The following is a 19,792-nucleotide window of genomic DNA, read 5'->3' as shown; positions in this document are numbered from 1 at the left end:
CTGAAGAAAGAGAAATTCCCTTTTCTCTAAAACCTCTTTAGACTTTGTTAGCTCAGACAAAAATATACAGACGCTGGGCAAGCCCTGCTAGTACAGACTGACCCCATAACTAGCTCTCCCTCCCATCCCCGTTAGACTGTGTCCACATAATACTGCATCGCTCTAAATTGACAGCACAAACTACTGCTGGCATCGTATGCATCACAAAAATGTTTCTCGGGGAAGTGCTGGCCTGATTCTCTGCTCTGGGCCATCACCTCCCTCCCAGAAAGTCACTACAAAGGTTGTTCGATGCCACCGTCCAGGTCCCGCTGCGGGCGCTGACATTTGCCATTTGGCCAGACACCAGCGGCAGCGTGAAGATCTGCCCGCTGCTGGATCCGGCGAGGCTGGCGGCAGGATTTTTGGGAGCGCATGGGGCTCTTTCCTCAAAACCGGTCCCTGGGGCGAGCTCCTGGGATCCACCGAGAAGTCCGCGATGCTCCGTGGCCTCCCGCTGCTACCAGAAGGTCCAGGGGGGCTGCATCATTTCATACGTCGGGATGCTGGTGACGTTGACGGGGATGGAGATGACAGCCCATGGGAGCCCATGCTGTTCCAGGGAGCGCCGGATCATGTACCTGGAAGGACAGAGAGGTGACAGGCGCATGTGAGCCCCTGAGCTGGGAGAGCAGAGCCTGAACGTTATGGGTTAACGCAAGCTGCCAATAAACTCGAGGAGAAACTCCGTGGATTAAGCATGACTGAATCCATGGAAAATCTGGCTCACAAAGCCCAGACAGGACACACGGCTCACTGGGACCCCTCTGGTTCATGGGGACAAGGCTGTCACTTGGCCCTTCCCACGAGATGCTCTACACTTGGGAAGATCAGAGCATTGGGTGACCAGAACTGGATCTCAAAAGGCAAGGCTGTCTCTTGGAAAGGCTGATGTACACCAGGAAAACGCTGCACAGCGTCCGGGGTGGCACGGAGACCTGCCGGTCGCAGGTAGGCCATCCAAACCAGATCTGCTCTCAGAACCAGCCTCATGCCAGCCCAGATGCCTCCAGCCTCCTAAGAGAGCTGTGGCACGCACGGAGCTAACGCAGCTACCTGGACACCGCAGCAGGTTCGCGGCCGGCCGGCTAAAACCCGCTGAACCCACGTGCGCCTACCTCCGCAGCGCCGTGCCCGAAGACACGTCCCTCGGCCACGATACCCACCCGTCCCTGCCCAGCAGGAAGAGCGCGGGGATGTCCGCTGTGCGCCTGGTGCTGTCCTGGATCATTTCGATATAGAAGCTGTCGTTATCGTAGGCGTTATCGGCGATAATCACCGCCCGTCCTCCGTGCTCCTGGATCACGCGCGTCTTCGACAGGAACGAGCAGCCCCTGGGGCACAGAGCCACAAACGTTGTCTACAGACGTGGGAGCCGGGCACCTCTCAGACAGCAAGTGCCGGAGCTTGCCCGGAGACGCCCAAGACGCGGGCTGGCTCCCCGGCACCGCGCGTCCCCCAAGCCCTTTTCATCCTTGAGACCGGATTTTAGCAACAGGACTGCCCAAACTGTGCTGGTGGGCTGCTTTCTCCCCCAAAATAAGGCTTTTTCCAGCTTGGCGTAGGCTCTTTTCCAAAAGACTGTCGGGACAGCTTTGCAACCCGGGGAAGCAGCTGGAGGCGACGGTAAAACGTGGCTGCTAACACAACCGTGGCACCGTCACCCTCCGTGCCGCAGGCAGCCCCCTCCTGCCCTGGGTGCCCCCCACCCAAAGAGGTCCCGCGGCGCCGGACCTACCCCCGCTCCACCAAGGCGATCTGGTCTTGGATGAAGACCCCATTATTCAGCTCCCCACAGGCTTCGGGCGGATCCGCCGGGACCAGGTGGATCTGGTCGTACCTTGTGTTCTCCGAGGAAGAGACAGGCAGGGGTGAGCGAGGAGGCCGGCGGCACGGCGCCGGGGCTGCTTCCCATCGCGAGCCCCGCGGCGCCTGTCCTCGGGGCCCCCGGGGAGCTGCTGTTCCCGTCCCCGCGCGGGATGTGCCGTGGGACCCCGCAGAGCCACCCGAGGGGAACCCGCAGACCTCGCTCAATAGCTCGCCCCCATCACCGTGGGGAGGGGAAACTGCGGCACGGCACCATCCGGTGAGTTGTGCGAGGCAGGGAACGGCGATAGAGGCTCTCGATGCCCAGCCCCGGGCTTTGCCCCGGATTGGGGCAGCCCCTTGGCAGGAGACGGGGAGCCCTTAGGGCTCCGGGAGCGCACGCGTGTGCGGACACGCATCCGTACGTACGAACGCTCCCAGGGAACGCGTGCGGAGGCAGAAACGCGTTCGCATGGCCCAGATCGAACGGGAGCACCTCTAACGGCAGAGACGGGCGCGTGCCTCCTGCCTAGGGCAAAGCTCTCGGAGGAAGCCCGTGCAATCAGCTCCACTTCGGTAAAGGGCTTCACATCAGCCAGCCCCGCAGCGCAGAAATGTAGGGACGGGGGGGCTCCGAGACAAATCCGGTCCTTATACTTACAAACACTCCCCCAAAATCCTTGGCCGGAGTGGCAGTGAAGATGTAGCGGATGTCTCCGGGACTCAGCACTTGGAAATACAAGTATTCATGGATGCGTAAACCTGCGCGTGCACGGAGAGAGATGAGAGGCAAAGAAACGGCAACGGCAAACTCCTCCCGTGAGATTTCAAGCCGAACGCGCAGTCACAGCCTTGAGATGTGGTTCATCCCGGGGACCCTCTTTTTTTAACCCATTTTCACACCGGTTTGCAGGCCCGGAGATGCAGCGCCGGGGAAGGACCCTTGGCACCAGGGCTGCAGCTGCTGCACAACCAGCGCTTGCGAACTGCAGAAGGCCCTGAGTGCCGCGGGGAACCGAAATTGTTTCGGGAGTTCCCGGCACGCTTTCATCCAGGCACCCGGCTCAACGCCCACTGCTGCGGGTCGAGCGCGACACGAGACCTCCCTCTGCAGCCTTGCGTAACGCCGGCTGCGTGCCGGGCTCCACGGCGGGAGGAGGACCCGAACCACTGCTGTCGGAGCTGGGTGCGTCGTGCCGGGGCCTTTTCCCATCTTAAACCACTGCTTGGTCCCGACACCCAGCGCCCTGGGCCTCTCTCACGTGGGGTTTCCCCCTTCTGTAAACCGCCGGCAATTCAGACAGCTCCCTGCCTCAATTTCCCTCTATAAGGAAAGAAGATTTTATGTGATAAAAAAATGCAAAGCCTCGCCGCGCAGGCGGATAGCTCGGCCGATGGCCCACGACCTCCTGCGCTGTTTGGGCAGCCGATGCACAAGAAATGAGACATTCGGGCAGGATGCAAAGTCGGGGCCAGGCAGCGAATGCTTTAGGGCCAGCAGCCCCTCGGGGCCGTGCGAACACCTGCAAAGGGCGCTGGGGCGTTGCTGGCGGAGGGCAGAGCGAGGGGACTCTGCTGCCTCCCCGCAGCCTCTTACCCCGGAGCCAGCTGCCTTCCTGCCTCCAGCGGCTCTGTCCTGAGCATGCAAGGAAAAGCATCCGGGTTGGGGTGCCCCAAGGGAAAATATACCGGATCGAGGTGCTGGGAGGAGAAACGGAGTGCACAGAGGAGACGGGGGAAATGCATGCAGACTGGGGTGCACAAAAAGGGGAAATGAACCCGGATCTCCTAGGGGACAGGAGTGAAGTGCATTTGATCACGGCGCTGGGTAGGTGAAATGCACCCGGACCCAAGTGCCTCAAGGGCAAATGCACCCAGTGTGGGATGTCCCAAGGATAAATGCACCTGGATCGGGGTGCACGGAGGGGAAAGGGAGAAAATGCACTCGGATCATGGAGGGGCTAGGGGTGAAATGCACCTGGACTGGGGAGAACAGAGGGGAAATGCACCCGGATCGAGGTGTCAGGAGGAGAAATGCACCTGAACCTGGGTGCATGGAGGGGAAATGCACCCAGACTGGGATGCATGGAATGGAAATGCATCCAAATTAGGATGCCTCAAGGGAAGATGGACCTGGATCGAGTTGTCAGGAGGGGAAAATGCATCCGGACTTGGATGCATGGAGGGGAAATGCCCCCGGAAGGAGGTGCCAGGAGGAGAAATGCACGGAGACAGGGACGCACAGTGGGGAAATGCATCCAGTTCAGGATGCCCAAGGGGAAATGCACCCGGATCGAAGTGCATCAAGAAGAAATGCACCCGGATCGAAGTGCATCAAGAGGAAATGCACCCGGATCGAGATGCATGGAGGGGAAATGCACCTAGATTGGGGTGTTCCAGGGGGAAATGCACCCAGATCGAAGGTGCTGGGAAGGGAAATGCACCCAGACCGGGATGCACGGAGGGAAAATGCACCCAGATTGGGATGCACAAGGGGAAAGGCACCCAGACCGGGATGCACGGAGAGGAAATGCACCCAGATTGGGATGCACAAGGGGAAAGGCACCCAGACCGGGATGCACGGAGGGGAAATGCACCCAGATTGGGATGCACAAGGGGAAATGCACCCAGACCGGGATGCACGGAGAGGAAATGCACCCAGATTGGGATGCACAAGGGGAAATGCACCCAGACCGGGATGCACGGAGAGGAAATGCACCCAGATTGGGATGCACAAGGGGAAAGGCACCCAGACCGGGATGCACGGAGGGGAAAGGCACCCGGATAAGGGTGCCCGAGAGGGAAATGCACCCGGGCGCAGGGCAGGCGGACGGGCGGCGCGGGGGGAAGCGACCGCGGGCCGGACTCACCGCGGGCCGGGCAGGAGCAGAGGCAGAGGCAGAGCCAGAGCGAGCGGCGGAGCATGGCTGCGCCCCGCGCCGCGCCGCGCCGCTCCCCCGCCCCCGCCTCCGCGCCGCGCCCATTGGCGGCGCCCCCCCGCGCCGCGCGCGCCCATTGGCCAACGCCGCCGTCAATCCCGCCCCTGCCATCTAGTGAGCTGCGGGCCGCCGCGCCGCCGCACGTTGCTGCCTCTCTATGGTTTCTCGCGAAGGAAGGGAGCCTCGCTCGGGCGGCTCTGTCTACGGCCTCACCATGGAGTGCGGCCGGAAGCGGTTACCTAGCAACGCTCTCTTCCCCTCCCGCCCTCGGGAAGCTTCTGGGCGGGCGCGGGGCATTGTGGGAGCAGGGCCTGGCTGCGCCGGGGGAGAGCCGCCGAGATGATGGTGAGTGGCGCCCGCCTCATCCGCCGCCATCCTCTGCCTGGCAGCGGCCTCCTCCGCCCCCGGGGGCCGTTGCTGGCGGGGGTTAGTAACGGGGCCGGCGCGGGTTCAGCCCCCGGTGAGGGCGGCCCCGCCGCTGTCTTGTGAGGGGACCAGCCGGGCCCGTGAGTGGCCCGCGGTTGCCGCCGGGCTGCCGCGGGACTACCGCTCCCATCAGGCTTTGCGCGGCGAGCGCCGCGGCTGAAAGGGAGCGGGGCGCGCGGGGCAGGCCGGGAGCTGTAGTCTGTCGGCGCGTGTACAAGGGTGGTGTCCCGGCCCTGGGGCCCGGAGCCGAGCCCACCGGGCTGGGGTCGGGGCTCAGAGCGGCCCATGCTGGGAGTTGTAGGCCGGAGCGGGCGGTACGTGGCGCCCCGGGGCCTCAAGTCGGGGCCTGAGCTCGGCAGCCCGCTTCGGGGCGTGGAGGGACCCGGTGCTGCCCCGGTCCGTGCTGAGTCCTGCCTGTGCCCTGCCGGTGCTGCTCCACGAGGGTTGCGTGTCTGCCTCTAACCTGATTTTCCCTAGGATGCAATCGACTCTGTTCCCTTTAGATTTCTGTTCGGGAGCTTGCCAAGGCTTAGGTAGCTCTGGCTGCGGTGCTCGCGCCCGTCTTCCGCTCGCCCGTCAGGCCCTCGGCTCCGGTCTTGTTGCTCTTTAGCACAACGGTCATCGTACGGTTTTGCTCTCTGCTGCAGATGGCTCTTTAAAACTGAGCGCCGAAGAAGCTTCTGGTTCGTGTGGATTTTGAGCTTTGTCTTTAAGGCACGTTTAGTCCGTTTCCTAGAAATCCTGAAAAGGGCTGCTGCGCTCTTGGAGCACAGCAAAGAGCTGTTTGCCGTGGCCTTTGAAATCTTGTAGGCTTTGCTTGTATTTCTAAGCTGTGTCCAGTTCAGTTTACTGTCAGGCAGGTGCAGTCACTTGTGTTCATCCCCCCTGTTTCCTCTGCGAGCAGGGAGGTGCGTTGCAGCAGTTGCCATCCTTGGGGTAGCTTGGACTGTGATCTGAGAGCTCTTGCGCCTGTTGTGCTGTACATCTTAGGAGACTTAAGTAACTCATCTGGGTTGTAGCTTGTGCAGTTCCCTGCTGCCTCAGTAATTATTACACATACTGTCTCTTATGGTGTAGAGATCAAGCGTAGCACAGAAATTAGACCTTCTCTGAGCTATATGATGGGGAAAGAAGCCCGCTTGTTTTGTGGACAGTTACAATACAGTCCAAGGGCATACAAACAGAAGCAGTTGGGTAGATTCCAGTTACTTTATAGAAGCAAGTGACACCTTGCCTTGGAGCGGTTTGACTGCATCCGTAATGCTTTCTAGGTAAAGTTGAACCTTCAGCCTTTCATGGAAAAGTGCTCTAGTACATTTCTTTGAAGCTACAGGAGTTCAGTCAAGATAAAACTTCAAACAAACACGGAATGCTTGAGAACGTGGAAGTAAACTTTTAGAGGAATTGCTTTGTGTAACAGTGGCAGTTTGTGGCCTTCTCTCTCTCAGGTTTTTTTGTAGTCACAGTCTTACTTTGAAGCTCTAGGCGGGTCAATAAGCTCAGTAAAGCAAGATGCTTAGGGATTGGGATTTTTTTTGTTTTATTTTTGCCACCAGGCCTTTGAGGGAACTGCAGTTTTTGGTCTTGGGAGTGAGAGAGCTGTTGTGCAGCTAGTTTCTTGCATAGGGGAAAAATACCTTTTTGAGCAGCGATAACTTGCTGGGCTGCCTGCAGAGTTAGCACTGGGCTGTCTGAGATTGGAGTTACAGCTCTGCTGTGGTTTGTCTCTTCAGCCAACACCCGTTATCCTGCTGAAGGAGGGCACGGACACCTCACAGGGGATCCCCCAGCTCGTCAGTAACATCAATGCCTGCCAGGTTATCGCAGAAGCTGTGCGCACTACCCTAGGACCCAGGGGCATGGACAAGCTCATTGTGGATGACAGAGGTAAGCGCTGGGTGACAGCTTTTCACGGCTATGTAGAAACGTGACTCGGAAATAATCTCCAAGTGTAACGCACACTGCTGGCACGTGTTTTTTTGCAGCCAGGGGCTAGAGCATGCAGAATGCAAACAAACGGACTTGGATGTTGTACTGTTCATGGGAATTCTGCAGTGAAATTTGATTCATACCTTCATATTAATTAAAACAGTATTTGCATATATACAGACTTCAGCTTCGTTGCCGCTTGCTATTCTCAACTCTCATAATACAGAGGTTCAGTTTCTGCATCAATGTTCAGTTTGAAACCTAGATCCCAGCCGCAGCTGGTGAAGAAAAATAATTGACAGATTTACTTGAGGAAACTACCTGGTAGTTACCTACTAGACTGAGTTAAGGTAGCTGAATTCTTTCTTGTGGTACTAGATAGATCTAGGGTTAGCATGACTAGACGGGCAGAAGTCCATGCCAGAAAGGAGGAATGGTGTGTTTTGAAGCTAGTCTTTGGGTACCCCTGACCCTCTCTTTCTAGGTTTGTTTTAAGATGAGGCTCGTGACACATGTAGAGTTACTCAGCTCTTGGTATGACTGAGTGTGGGGTGGATGGGGGTTACTAGGGTTGATGTTTGGGTGAATTGGGGATGGCTCCCAGCCCCCTCTGAGAAGAATTGTGTTAAGTTGCCACGCTAATCTATTCCTTGCACTTTTTTTTATTCTTGTGTGAATTGTCCTTGTATTACAGGTCCTATCTGTAAAAGCAGTTATTTGTTTTAAAAAGGATCACTGAAGTTTTATTTTAGCTTAATAACTAATTCTGTTGATTTCTAGCACTTTTCAGTCATGTGTCAGACTAGAATATCTGAGAGAGATGTGTATATATATACATATAATTTTTAATCTGCATGGGGAGGCTATTGAGAAATGAGAGGGGATGAATGTAAAGCTCCTGTTAACTGATATGAGTAGTTCTGTACTTAGACAGACTTCACTTTATCTGCTCCAAATGTGGAGTAAAAAGACACTGTTAATATGCATTGGAAGTTCCTCCTTAGAGACCTGCTGTAAAACAGCTGTTCTGGGCTCCCCCTCTCCACGGAGCTGGCTCCTTACTTTCCTTTTCAGCTGACTAGTAGTTTTTATCTTCCTGGATGTAGGAATGTATTGAAGTATTGCAGTGATCACGTTCCAAATCACATAGGGAAAACATTAGTTTGGCTGAAGAGGATAAGACTTCTAAGTGGCAGTTTGGGATGAGAGCCTGTGATTGTTGAAGCGTGACAAAATTCACATGGGGTTGCTGGATCAGGGCTCAATCAGGAAAATGTTCTACCCCGATAAAAGCTTGGGGCTCCACTTGACCTGGAAGGCAAAACAGTGAAGCACAGTTAGGCTCTCTGGTCTGAAATTACTGTTGCGTTCCTTAAAATCTTGCTGAAGCCTAGAGAACTTCCTTGCATGCTGCAGTTGCCCTTTTTCTAGTGGTTAAGGCTTTATTCAGAGCAGTTGAGCTTGACTTCCTTTTCTAAATGAACTGTAGGCAAAGCCACTATATCTAATGATGGTGCCACCATACTGAAGCTCCTTGATGTTGTCCATCCGGCTGCGAAGACGTTAGTGGACATTGCGAAATCTCAAGATGCGGAGGTAGGAGGGTAACCTTGCTACACTCAGAAGCGTAAAATGCAGCAGCAGCTTTCTCCCATCAGTGGTGGTGTGCACCCCGTGCTAATGGGGCAGGGGGGGCTCAGTGGAGTGCCTGCGTTTAGCTTGATTTCTTTTTTAGTGCTTTCACTTCTTTGTGAACTTCAAAATCTTTTAAGCTGTTTCAGCTAGATTTGATAAAGGGATTGGGAAGTTCTGAAGTTCACGTTTCATGAATGTAAGTGACTGGGAAAAGAGACTTTACTGCCCCTTCGAAAGGGATGTAGTATGAACCTCATGATTTCTTAAGCACTAAAGGATGCAGTTGTAAATCTGTGAGCAGAGAAACTCATGAAATCTGATTTCCTTTGGAAGCTCTTGCGTGTTTTTGAAGCTGTTATCGCAGCACCTTTGCAGTGTAGCGGTGAGGCAAAGTATTTCATGTCTGTGCAGGTTGGTGATGGCACCACGTCCGTAACTCTGCTTGCTGCTGAGTTCCTGAAACAAGTGAAGCCCTATGTGGAGGAAGGCCTCCATCCTCAAATCATCATCCGTGCCTTCCGCACAGCAACACAGCTGGTAAGGAAATGCTGCTTGTAGATGAGGGAGGGCTCTGCTGGCCTTTTGGAGTTGAGGGGAGTATTGGGCTCAGTGAGAATGTCTGGGGAGAGCGGCTCTGTACCAGCAGAGGAAAAAATAGCGTTACTTCCAGGAAAATAACTTGTGAAGTTGGGTGGGAGGGAAGGGGTGGCAGTGACAATCTCATGATGTTCTCCTGCAGACATCAGCTGGCCGCTTTGGTGTTCAGCGAGCTGTTATTATTAGCGAGTACCTCCTGAGGGCTATTGCTTTTTCTGTTTTTCTCCAAGGAAGAATGAATAAGTGGGAAAACTCATTTCCTGTTTGACTGATTTCTGTTACTCCGTGGTAAATCTTATGTCTCCTCAAGTACATCAGTCCCATTAAGCTGGAATCTCTTCTGGAGGTTAACTCCCTTAATAGCCTTTTTCTTAGGCTTGATCGTAATGCCTGACTGCACATGAGAGACCTGGGTGAGAAGGCTCTTAACTGTTTAAGGCAACTTTTCAGAATCCCATCAGAGATTGTTAAAATACTTACTTTTATGGTATGAAAAAGAAGAATCCTCTTAACGTAGCGCTATGTGGATGAGAAGACGTTGCATCAGTTGCAGTCTGTGGGATTTTTGCTTTAATGGGGGCTGCAGTTGCATGTAAATGTGCCTGGACTATACTAGCCGCTTCTGGTTATCTTGCGTGTTTGTAGATCTGGTCCCCCCAGATCTCTGCAGAAAGCAGCAGAGGGGTTTTGAGCCGCCTTCTGAATCTTGCATGCTCATTGAGGCATTTTTTGCAATTACTGTGCTAGAAGCAGTGGAATAGCTTAAATGCTTGAAGCTTCAGTTACATTGAAGTTGGAAATAAAAGATAACATAAAATGCAAAATGAAAAGTTGGAGATGTGGTCAGTTTAAAAACATGAGTCATCAATCCGGCTGCTGGCTTGTGTTTTGACAGGCTGTAAACAAGATCAAAGACATCGCTGTTGCAGTGAAGAAGGAAGATAAAGAGTAAGTTCCCATCTGAGTCCCTGGCTAGATGGCCTGGTTTTAGAGATGGGCGTTTATTCGGTGTGAATGTAACGTAGCTCTGGCCGAGGTCTCGAGGTTGGGAGAGCAGCTGTGGCCCCACACCAGGGTTTTCCTTTGGCTTTTGGAGTCTCTTGCTCCTCCTGGGACGATACTGTGTTCTTACTTTGGCTGCCGCTGTAGTGAAATGTGTAGGCCAGTGTTTGCCAATGCACATGGAGGAAACGAGGTACTGAAATAAGCAGCCTGATTTCTTTTTTTTCCAGTGGTGGTGGAAACTTGCAGCTTCTGCTGAAATCAGTGATGGTGTTATGTACTTGGCACTTCTCTGAAAATCAGATCAGGAAATCAGGTCACTGTATAGTTTTTCAGTTGAGTACGTGAAGTTAGATAGTTAGTAACAGTAATGAACTCCTCTATTGGAGTGAGGTGGGAATACCAGAGTCTTTCTCCCTGCATTTTAAGTTCTTGTCGTCTTTGTCTGACCCTACTAATGTTTCCAGTAAAACTTCCAAGTTGAACCACGTGGAAGTCCCAAATAAACCAAAATGATTTGTCTTTTGTACTGTTTGGCAAAGCAAAATACAGTAGTTCCCGTGGTAACAGTAACCAGGGCCGTGACTTGGGTGGTAGAGCCTGGGAGTGGGATCCAGGTCTCCGGGCTGTCCTCTTGTTCTCATGTCATGACATACGTTACCGAGGTTAACATTGCAGAGAATGTGCTGCCTTTAGAGGGATTTGGAAACTTCTTTGGAAATATCTCATGTGGATGCTGAGCCTTGTTGTGTTGGTCAGGCCTGCGGTGTGTAAAAGCCAACCAACCTGGTCAGTGCTAGTCTGATGTTCAGACTCTAAAATGGGGAAATTTGCTCTGAAAGTCTGAATTTTGACTTGTGCATGCCTTGCTTTCCCCACTGGTAGAATGGAACTGATCTTTGACTCCATCAGAGAGTGGGTTAATCGTACTGTACACACTGTTTTATGAGCTAACAGGAAGAATTGATGTGTGAGCAAGACATTTGTTTTTTCTTTCCCCCCTCTCCTCTTGCAGTGAGCAGAGAAGCCTGCTGGAGAAGTGTGCGGCCACAGCCCTGAGCTCCAAGCTGATATCCCAGAGCAAGGAGTTTTTTTCCAAGATGGTTGTAGATGCTGTCATGATGTTAGATGACTTGTTACAACTCAAAATGATTGGAATAAAGAAGGTGCAAGGAGGTGCTCTGGAAGTAAGTTTCATTGGAGTCTGTCTTGAAGGGATAGGAGAAAATGATTGTAGCTGCTTTGGTGGGTTGACCCTAGCAAAAATGCAGCCCAACTTGATAATGTTTGTTAGGAAATTACCAAGGCAAAACAAAGCTGTTGACAAGAGGAGGAAGTGGGTAGGAGTGGATTTTTCTCTGTTACAGATGGGGGAATCTCTTTTTGAGCCACGTACACCCTATCTCTGCCCTTGGAAGTTGCATCAGTAACAACATCCACTCCAATTTATATTTCTGTAAATAGTGAAACAATGTTTGGTATTGGTTGGTGGGAAGTCTTTGTTACTTCTGCAACCAAAACTATATAGTCCCTGTCTTACACGTGAGCACTGGGCTGGGAAAACTGCAGAGAACATGTTTTGAAGGAGTTAAGGTGGCGGGCAGGATAGATGGACTATGTGATTTATTGCCAGAGTACTGGAATACCTGTCATATGGAGGACCACCTGCAGGTGTTTGGTAGGATGTTGCTCTTGGGCTGTGGGAGAGCTGGTGTGTCCCTTCTCTCTTGCCTATATCCTGCATAGGTTTGGCTGATTGCTTGGCATGTTTCTCCTAAAGGAGCAAGTCCTGCCATAGCATCTCACGGAATTATTATTCTGTGACTGTTACTCTCTGTAAACACTTCAGACAAGCATTTTTCATTGAGAAGAGACATTGTAATTATGCCATTATCTTGCCCAGACAACTGATTTAGTGAATTACGAATGTTTCTGCATCTGTTTTTGTGGAGTCTGGGCCTTTTGGTATTCTGAGGCTTGCAGGAATTGGTCCCTTGTGGAGGGAGGTGTCTCCCCTCACAGATGAAAAGCTGTTCTCCTTGCGGTTTTGTCCTTGTGTTCAGCCTTCAGCAGTTACGTGAGAGTTTGTCTATAAGGCCTCCTTGGAGGGCGTTATCAGGATGGGGTAAATAATTTAGTGCCCTGCTTTTCAGGGCTGGCTTCTGATAGATCCAGGGTCGTCTCGACCTGTCAGCTAGAGTACAGAAAATCTGTGCCCTTCCTAGCTGAGGAGGGTAAAATTACAGGTACTCCTCTGGGCTTAGCTGGCCTGGCAGAGCTGAGCCTGCAGTGGATGGTTCCTTGCTGGTGGGGAAGGAAATTCGGCTGCAGGTTTTTCTCCCAGCTGCAAAGTCAAGAAGTTCACGTTAGAGGGCAGTGTTGAGCACAGCAGTTCTGCTGCAAAAGACTCCAAGGGATGGTGATGGAGTCTGTAAAGCAAACCAGGGCAACAAAAAAACAAATTTGGGGCTGTCGATGAGTAGAAGTATCCATCTTCAAAGGGCAGACGTGGGAAAGACATCAGAGAGAACAGATTGTTTCATCCCTTGATCTTGAGATTGTGTATAGCATCTTGCACTGCAGTATTTTGAGGGGTAGGAAGGAAATGATTGAGGCTGGTTTTGTGAGCAGAGGAAAGAAAATATTTGCTACTTATTTTCTTCAAAAGTGGGTTAATCAAAGGAGACAGCTGTTGGTAAGTAAATAGCACAGTCTTTGTAAATGAGGACTCTGAACCAGGGAGTCTCCTGTGGGAGTTCTCAGCTCTGTTGAAGAAACCTGGGGTGGCTAAGCTTAATGCAAATCCCTGTTTTCAAGGATTCTCAGTTGGTGGCTGGAGTCGCCTTTAAGAAGACGTTCTCTTATGCTGGGTTTGAAATGCAACCCAAGAAGTACCAGTCTCCCAAGATTGCCCTGCTGAACGTGGAGCTGGAGCTCAAAGCTGAGAAGGACAACGCCGAAGTCAGAGTAAACACGGTGGAGGTGAGAGCCGGAAGGGAGCTCGGAGCTAAAATGGCAGCTTGTCTAATGTGCTGCTTGTTGACAGTCTCTGAGACCTGTACTGGAAGGAAATATATCCTGCTGTTTGTAGGGTTTCTCTTATAATAGCTTAGAGAGCTGGTTACATACTTCTGGGGTAATAACCTGCCCTTGGCTGGAATCCTCCTTGCCCTCTGTTGGTTGTCAGTCTTCAGTGGTGTCTTAGTGGTGACCTGGTGCTGTGCCTGTCCCGCTTCCCCGTGCCCGCAAGACATGATGGCTGCTTGAGAGCCGGGGGAATAAATGTTACCAGGGAGTCAGCCGTCTGCCGATTGCCCGTATGCATATCCTTCCCTTCTGATAATACCTGCTGGGTTATACTGCCTAGGCTGAGGGAAGAGTGTGACCGACTTGGAATTACAGAGCAGGTGAAGCGGGTTTAAGGCACGGTTCTGCACTGTCATCGTGCCGTGATAAATTGTCAGCAGTGGTGACGGTCAAGTGGTGACTTCTTTATGCCCAGTAAGCAGCCTCCCAGGAAAATCTTACTATCTAGTGCTTTAAATGCTGAGAAAATAAGTCCTGTGCTTATTTAAGCAAACAAGTGGTCATTCAGACACTAGTTCTCCTTTCATCTTGTTAAAATGCCTTTCTGAAATTGCGGTGACTCTCTACCACCCTCTTGAGAAGCTGCCCAAAACCCTAATTTGGCATCAGGGAAGAGAATGTAAAATTCCCACAGTGCCACAGTTCTGCCTGTGTTTGGCTCTGGCAGTAACTGTGGTGCCTAGAGATCTCCAGGTGTTTATAGAAAGTTCTCTACTCTGCCTTGGTGAACATGATGGTCTTTCCTGTCGTAGTTAATTCAGTAGCACACAGCAAAGCTACACAAAGCTGTCCCAGGCAGCTGTGGCTGTCTGTCACTGGCAGCTAGCATACAGCTGGCTTGCGTGCGTGGCTTATTGGGCTTCGGCACGCTGGAAAAGCATGAGATCACTTGGTATCTTTGTTTTTTCCTTTGTGAAGTTCCTCCACCCCAGCATCCGTGCGTTATTTCAGTGAAATCCTCTCAGTCGTCAGTGTAATCACTTTTTCGTTCTCCTGTTATCTCCCTTCTGAGCTATCGCTGCCTTTCTGTCGGTTCATGTAGCCCCTTTATCCACTCAGTGTTGCTGCTGGAAGCATTTTAACAGGCTTGGTTCTTCATGATAAGATAGTGACCTAGAATTGGCTATGAGTACTGGCAGCAGTTGTCTGCCAACATCACTGCTGCCTTTGTTTTGGAAGAGCTGTCCCTTTGCAGGCGCTATGGCATGGCATTTGCAATCCTTTGTAACGTGAGTATGTCTCTCTCTCGGCCTTGCTAGGATTACCAGGCCATTGTGGATGCTGAATGGAACATCTTATATGACAAGCTAGACAAAATCCACAAGTCGGGAGCCAAAGTTGTCCTGTCCAAACTTCCTATTGGTGATGTGGCTACTCAGTACTTTGCAGATAGAGACATGTTTTGCGCTGGCCGTGTCCCGGAAGAAGATCTCAAGAGAACTATGATGGTGAGCTGCTTTGTTCTTGAACAAAGATTTCTAGATTAGTCTTTAATAGTACTAGACTAGTCAGATCATTCCCAAAACAGGACAGCAGTCAGTGACTGAACACACAGTTCCTTATGTAAATGTAAAATTTCATAAAATGTGAAAATGTGAAATTGCTTTCTTTTTTTTGGCAATGCTCTTACTGAGTTGACGTACTGACAAAGCCATTCCTTGATAGAATGAGGCATCGAAGTCTACTTGCATCTGTGCTGCTTTTATGGCTCTCCAGGGTTGTAATATATTAAGGGGCTGTACATTCCGTTGGTGTATGTTCCCTAGTTCTTCCCTGTTCTGTCTCAGATGATTTTTTTTTGAAAGCTTTTTTTGTGTAGCCACTGGACTCTAGAGCAGTGAGTCAGCACTTAGAGGTGTAATCCTACTTTGCTCTGAGGATTATTTCTGATATTGCTAGCCTACCTAGATGCCTGAGATGGGAGGAAAGTACAAATTTTTTCTTTTTTTTTCCTCTTCTTTTTCTCCCCAGAATCTGGCCTGCAGTGTGGTTTGGCATCAGCTAAAAGGCTGGGCCATCTCTGCAGAATGGGAGCCTGCTTTGTCTTGTTTGTCGGTGTCAGTAACGCTCCGTTTTATCTTCTTTCTGTGCAGGCCTGTGGCGGTTCCATTCAGACTAGTGTCAATGCCCTGTCGGATGATGTGCTGGGCCGATGTGAAGTGTTTGAGGAGACTCAGATTGGAGGAGATAGGTAAACATGCTGTAGCTGTGAACCTTCAGTCCTGTGTAAGCACAGTTAGTTTGAAAGGTCACCTGCTAGAAAGTTAGGATCTAAGTGCTTAGCAGGCTTGAGCGTTTCAAGGTGATGGCTTGTACAAGACTGCAGTATTACTCCTGTGCCCTCTATGTTTGTAAGCAGAAGCAAGATTTCACCCAAATCTTACCTCTTGTGCGCTTTTTAATACATTTATTCCACAGTGACTTGTATAACACGTGGCATTCATGACTTAAAAGCAACACTTTTTGGGGTCGATTGTGTCTAATATCTCACAGTGAAACTTTATCAGTGCAAATGAAGCTGGAGGTTCTTCCCTGTTGCTGGAAAAGCAGTCCTCTTTGGGGCTATCTCCTAACATCTGCTGTGTTCCTGCTAAGTGAAAAAGAGAGCGCTGGTTTAGTGTAAAGCCTTATCAGCAGAAGGAGATTGGCTTTTCCTGGGTCAACTTGTATTTTACTTGTACATTGCCTGACTGAGCTCCTTCTTGACTTAAGATCTCATAGAGTCACCGTACAGGATGAAACAGCTGCGTTACTTCATCTAGTTTGAAAAGAATCTCTCTGTACCCATACTGTTTGCTGCAAAGCATGTTCAGAAGCAGCATGACCTCTCAGTCACCTTGACCCTTGTTGTGTTGTGCCGTTGGCAGGTACAACTTCTTCACGGGCTGCCCAAAGGCGAAGACTTGCACGATAATCCTGCGAGGGGGTGCAGAGCAGTTCATGGAGGAGACGGAACGCTCCCTGCATGATGCCATCATGATAGTCAGGAGAGCAATCAAGGTAAGGACTGCTGGAGATATTATTGCCTGGCCGTATTGCACGTGAGTGTCTGGCTGAGTTCTCTCCTGGAGACACCATGGCTTCTCAGCCTGTAGAGTGGAGTGTGCGGGAGGGTGGTGTCCAACTGATAAATGCAGGCGCTTTTCCTTGGCCAAAGCGGTGTTTTTCTCTGTAAAGGCAGCTGCTCTCCAGACATGCCTGGTGTCTTTAGCACAGTCGTAACCACTGTGAACTTGCTAGGTTGTGGTGTGTGCTGTAAACACCTTCATCCTAAAGGGTAGCAGTATCTTTTGGGTGTGCAAAGTTAGATCTTCAGTAGTTATGGATAACAAAATTATTCTCGTGTGCATGTCAGCTCCTCTCACCCTTGTGTGCACCCAGGAAGCTGCTTGCTCCCTCTCTTGATGCGCTCTCCAAGAGGTAAGTGTTGGTAACTATCCCCTGCTGTTGAGGGTAGGCAGGGAGCACAGAGGGAGCTCTAATCACGTGTGACTGTCTGTTAGGCTTGTGGAGTTGCTGGTCTTGTGTACTGTATGCTGTGCAACTGTGGGCATTTTGGGGTTAGGCATAATAATGTGTTAATGTGGCATTTCATGGTAAACGGAGCTTTGTGGCTGAGTGCCTAGAGGGGATGGGAAGAAGCATGTCAGGATTTTTTTTTTTTTTCCCCTCCCGCTTTGGAGGAACTGTTTTGCTTTTAGTAAGAACATCCTGATCTCTCTACTGAAGCAAATAAGGAGGAAAAAATAGCTGGTAACAGAACTTGGCTGCTAAGTGGTGCTGCAAATATCTCCAGTTTTGGATGCTTTCTGGAAGCAAAGGAAATCTGTTCAGCACTAGGGAGGCTGTGGACTGCCATCCCTTGCCTGATACAACGTTCCCAAACCACTGCTTTCTCCATCTTGCACGCAGCCCAGAAGAGCTAAGAGGCTACTTGAGGTTCCTGGCCTGCTTCTGAAACTCCCAGCAAAGCTGGCAGGCCGTCCTAGTGAGGGCAGCAGCCTGTGCTGCAGACTCTCCTGGTCCCAAAACATCTGCAACACCCAAATCCGTAAAAGCTCCTGGGACAGGAAGCCTCCCTGCTCTCCCCCTTTGCCAATACCAGCGGAACGGCTGTGTGGGGAGAGCTAATAGCCTGTTTTTTCCCCTTGTCTTTCAGAACGACTCGGTTGTTGCTGGCGGTGGTGCGATAGAGATGGAGCTTTCCAAATACCTCCGGGACTATTCCAGGACCATTCCAGGCAAGCAGCAGCTGCTGATAGGTGCTTACGCTAAAGCCCTTGAGATCATTCCCCGCCAGCTATGTGATAATGCTGGCTTCGATGCCACCAACATACTGAACAAGCTCCGAGCCAAGCACGCACAGGTAGGTGGCTGGCTTTTGGGCAGAGGGCTGTTATGGTGAACTCATAGCCTGTAATTTTGGAGCCTTATGGACGTGGTATATAATTCAGCTGTACCCGTGTTAGGCTTGTGTTCTCTTTGATTAAATGCCATATTTTGTTTTCAGATCCAGTGCAGGCTTGCTGCAGGTTTCTAAAAAGAGAAATGGTTGCTTTCCCTTTGATCACAGCTGTCGGATGACTTTTTTTTTAGAGCTGGAGTTTTTGATTTGCTTTTTAAAAATGCATCATTTGTCAGGAGGGAGGCTTCTATATTAAACATTAAAGTAATTAGAGTATAGAAGTTGGCTGAGCCATGTGTCTTTCAGATGAGCTGCAAACTGAAGCTCCTGATTGCTTGTGATCACTTCAGGTGGTGTGAAGTGTGTGTATGCACACCAAGTCCTCATTAAGGCAGTTAGCAGGAGAGCAGGGTGTAACCCCTAGGTTAGCCCTTCTGTCAGAAGCGGCTGCAGCATCACGGGCTGGGGCTTGCCACGTTTCACCTTGCAGATGATAGTGTAAGCAATGTTGGCCCTGCGACTTTGCTGGGGATGCTCTGGCATGAGTGTTGTATCTTGGGCCACGAAACCATGCAGCTTTGGATAAGAGAAGGAGACAACAGTGAGGTGGAAGTGGGTCTTCAAGCTTTCTTCAGCTTCTTTGTAAAATGGAGCTAACCCCCTATTTTGCACGGCTTGGATGGTGCTGTTTGCAGACAGCTGAAGTTTCTTTTTGTTCCCCTCAAATATTCTTCCTACAAATACACTAGGGTCCAGTCTTTGCTTCTCCCGGTGTGTTTGCATGGCCTTGCTTCCTAGCGTGCTGGGCCCCGAGGTCCTGTTGTGCCCTCTAACTAGAACATCTTCTGTCCTCTCTTCTGCTAGGGAGGTATGTGGTACGGTGTGGACGTGAACAACGAGGACATCGCTGATAACTTTGAGGCCTGCGTGTGGGAGCCAGCCATCGTGCGCATCAACGCGCTGACGGCAGCCTCCGAGGCCGCCTGCCTCATTGTGTCTGTAGACGAAACCATCAAGAATCCCCGTTCCACGGTGGACGCTCCGCCTGGCGGACGGGGCAGGGGACGAGGCAGGCCCCACAACCACTGAGACCCGGCGCCTGTGTCCCTGTAGGGACAGGGGCCGGTGCTCTCCTCCATTGTGCAAATTGGAAAAGAATTGATTTCTAGCTTAATTAACAGGCTATTTACCATATGGTCGTTTGAGGGCTTACGGGCAACCACGGGCCTTGTTTAATTAGAATCAAGTCTTGGCATCAGTAGCAGGAACCTCCTGTGATATGCCCTGTCCCAACGTTTTCTACACAGCACTGATCCCCTGAGGCTCGTCTCTTGTCCTTCCTCTCGGAAGCTACACTGAACGGAGCCGTCTTCAACACCGGCAGATAGTGCAGGAAGCGTGCGCGGGGTTTGGTTGTATTTATAAATTTTCTTTTTCTCCTGGGGATTTTGAACCCAGGCTCAAACACAATAAAAGGATACAGTGTTTCAGTGGCAAAGGGGCTGTTCTGTGTTCTCTGCTGCTGGCTTCCCTTCTGCAGGCATGATCGGGTCATGGCTGGAAATACTTCTTAATGTTCTTTGCTCCTTTAAAAGCAGCTCCGCACTGGGAAGTGGGACTGACTCATAGCATACCCAAGCTTCTTGTGCTTCCAGGACAGATCACCTCTGTGCTTGTTAATATCTCTGGGAGCTGTTTGCTGTTGCTCAGTGACTTTCTTTTTTTAAACTTGCTCGAAGTTGCTGATGTGGTGCAGCAGATGTGCTGGTGGGGACTGTCTGGTATCTCTGACCTTGGCTCAGGTAACGGAGGGGATACGTGGGGCCGGTGGGGCCTCAGTAATAGATCCTTGCGCTTGGGGCCGGAGGCTTCTCTGGTGGAAAACTTCTCTTGGGGAACATGAGGAGACTGAGGGGCTCTACGACTG

The 19,792-nt window shown here is 51.2% G+C and overlaps 2 protein-coding genes across 2 annotated transcripts; one reads left to right on the top strand and one right to left on the bottom strand.

The window, feature by feature from the left end:
* Nucleotides 1–20: 20 nt before the first annotated feature.
* PRADC1 (protease associated domain containing 1) lies at nt 21–4,807 on the bottom strand. The gene is made up of 5 exons (XM_068943832.1): nt 4,716–4,807; nt 2,507–2,607; nt 1,778–1,887; nt 1,206–1,373; nt 21–620 (listed from the first exon to the last, which is right to left on the bottom strand). The coding sequence occupies exons 1-5, from the start codon at nt 4,768–4,770 to the stop codon at nt 500–502; spliced, it is 555 nt and encodes a 184-aa protein (XP_068799933.1). The 5' UTR covers nt 4,771–4,807; the 3' UTR covers nt 21–499.
* Nucleotides 4,808–5,005: 198 nt separating this feature from the next.
* CCT7 (chaperonin containing TCP1 subunit 7) lies at nt 5,006–19,363 on the top strand. Its single transcript, XM_068943829.1, has 12 exons — nt 5,006–5,129; nt 6,944–7,097; nt 8,629–8,735; nt 9,186–9,311; nt 10,267–10,319; nt 11,389–11,560; nt 13,191–13,355; nt 14,720–14,908; nt 15,554–15,651; nt 16,328–16,460; nt 17,620–17,826; nt 18,730–19,363. Exons 1-12 carry the CDS (start codon nt 5,124–5,126, stop codon nt 18,952–18,954), a joined length of 1,635 nt encoding a protein of 544 aa, XP_068799930.1. The 5' UTR covers nt 5,006–5,123; the 3' UTR covers nt 18,955–19,363.
* Nucleotides 19,364–19,792: the final 429 nt, after the last annotated feature.

This window comes from Struthio camelus, chromosome 4 (assembly GCF_040807025.1).
Source record: "Struthio camelus isolate bStrCam1 chromosome 4, bStrCam1.hap1, whole genome shotgun sequence".
Taxonomy (NCBI): Eukaryota; Metazoa; Chordata; class Aves; order Struthioniformes; family Struthionidae; genus Struthio; species Struthio camelus.
This window is presented reverse-complemented; position numbering and strand designations above follow the sequence as displayed.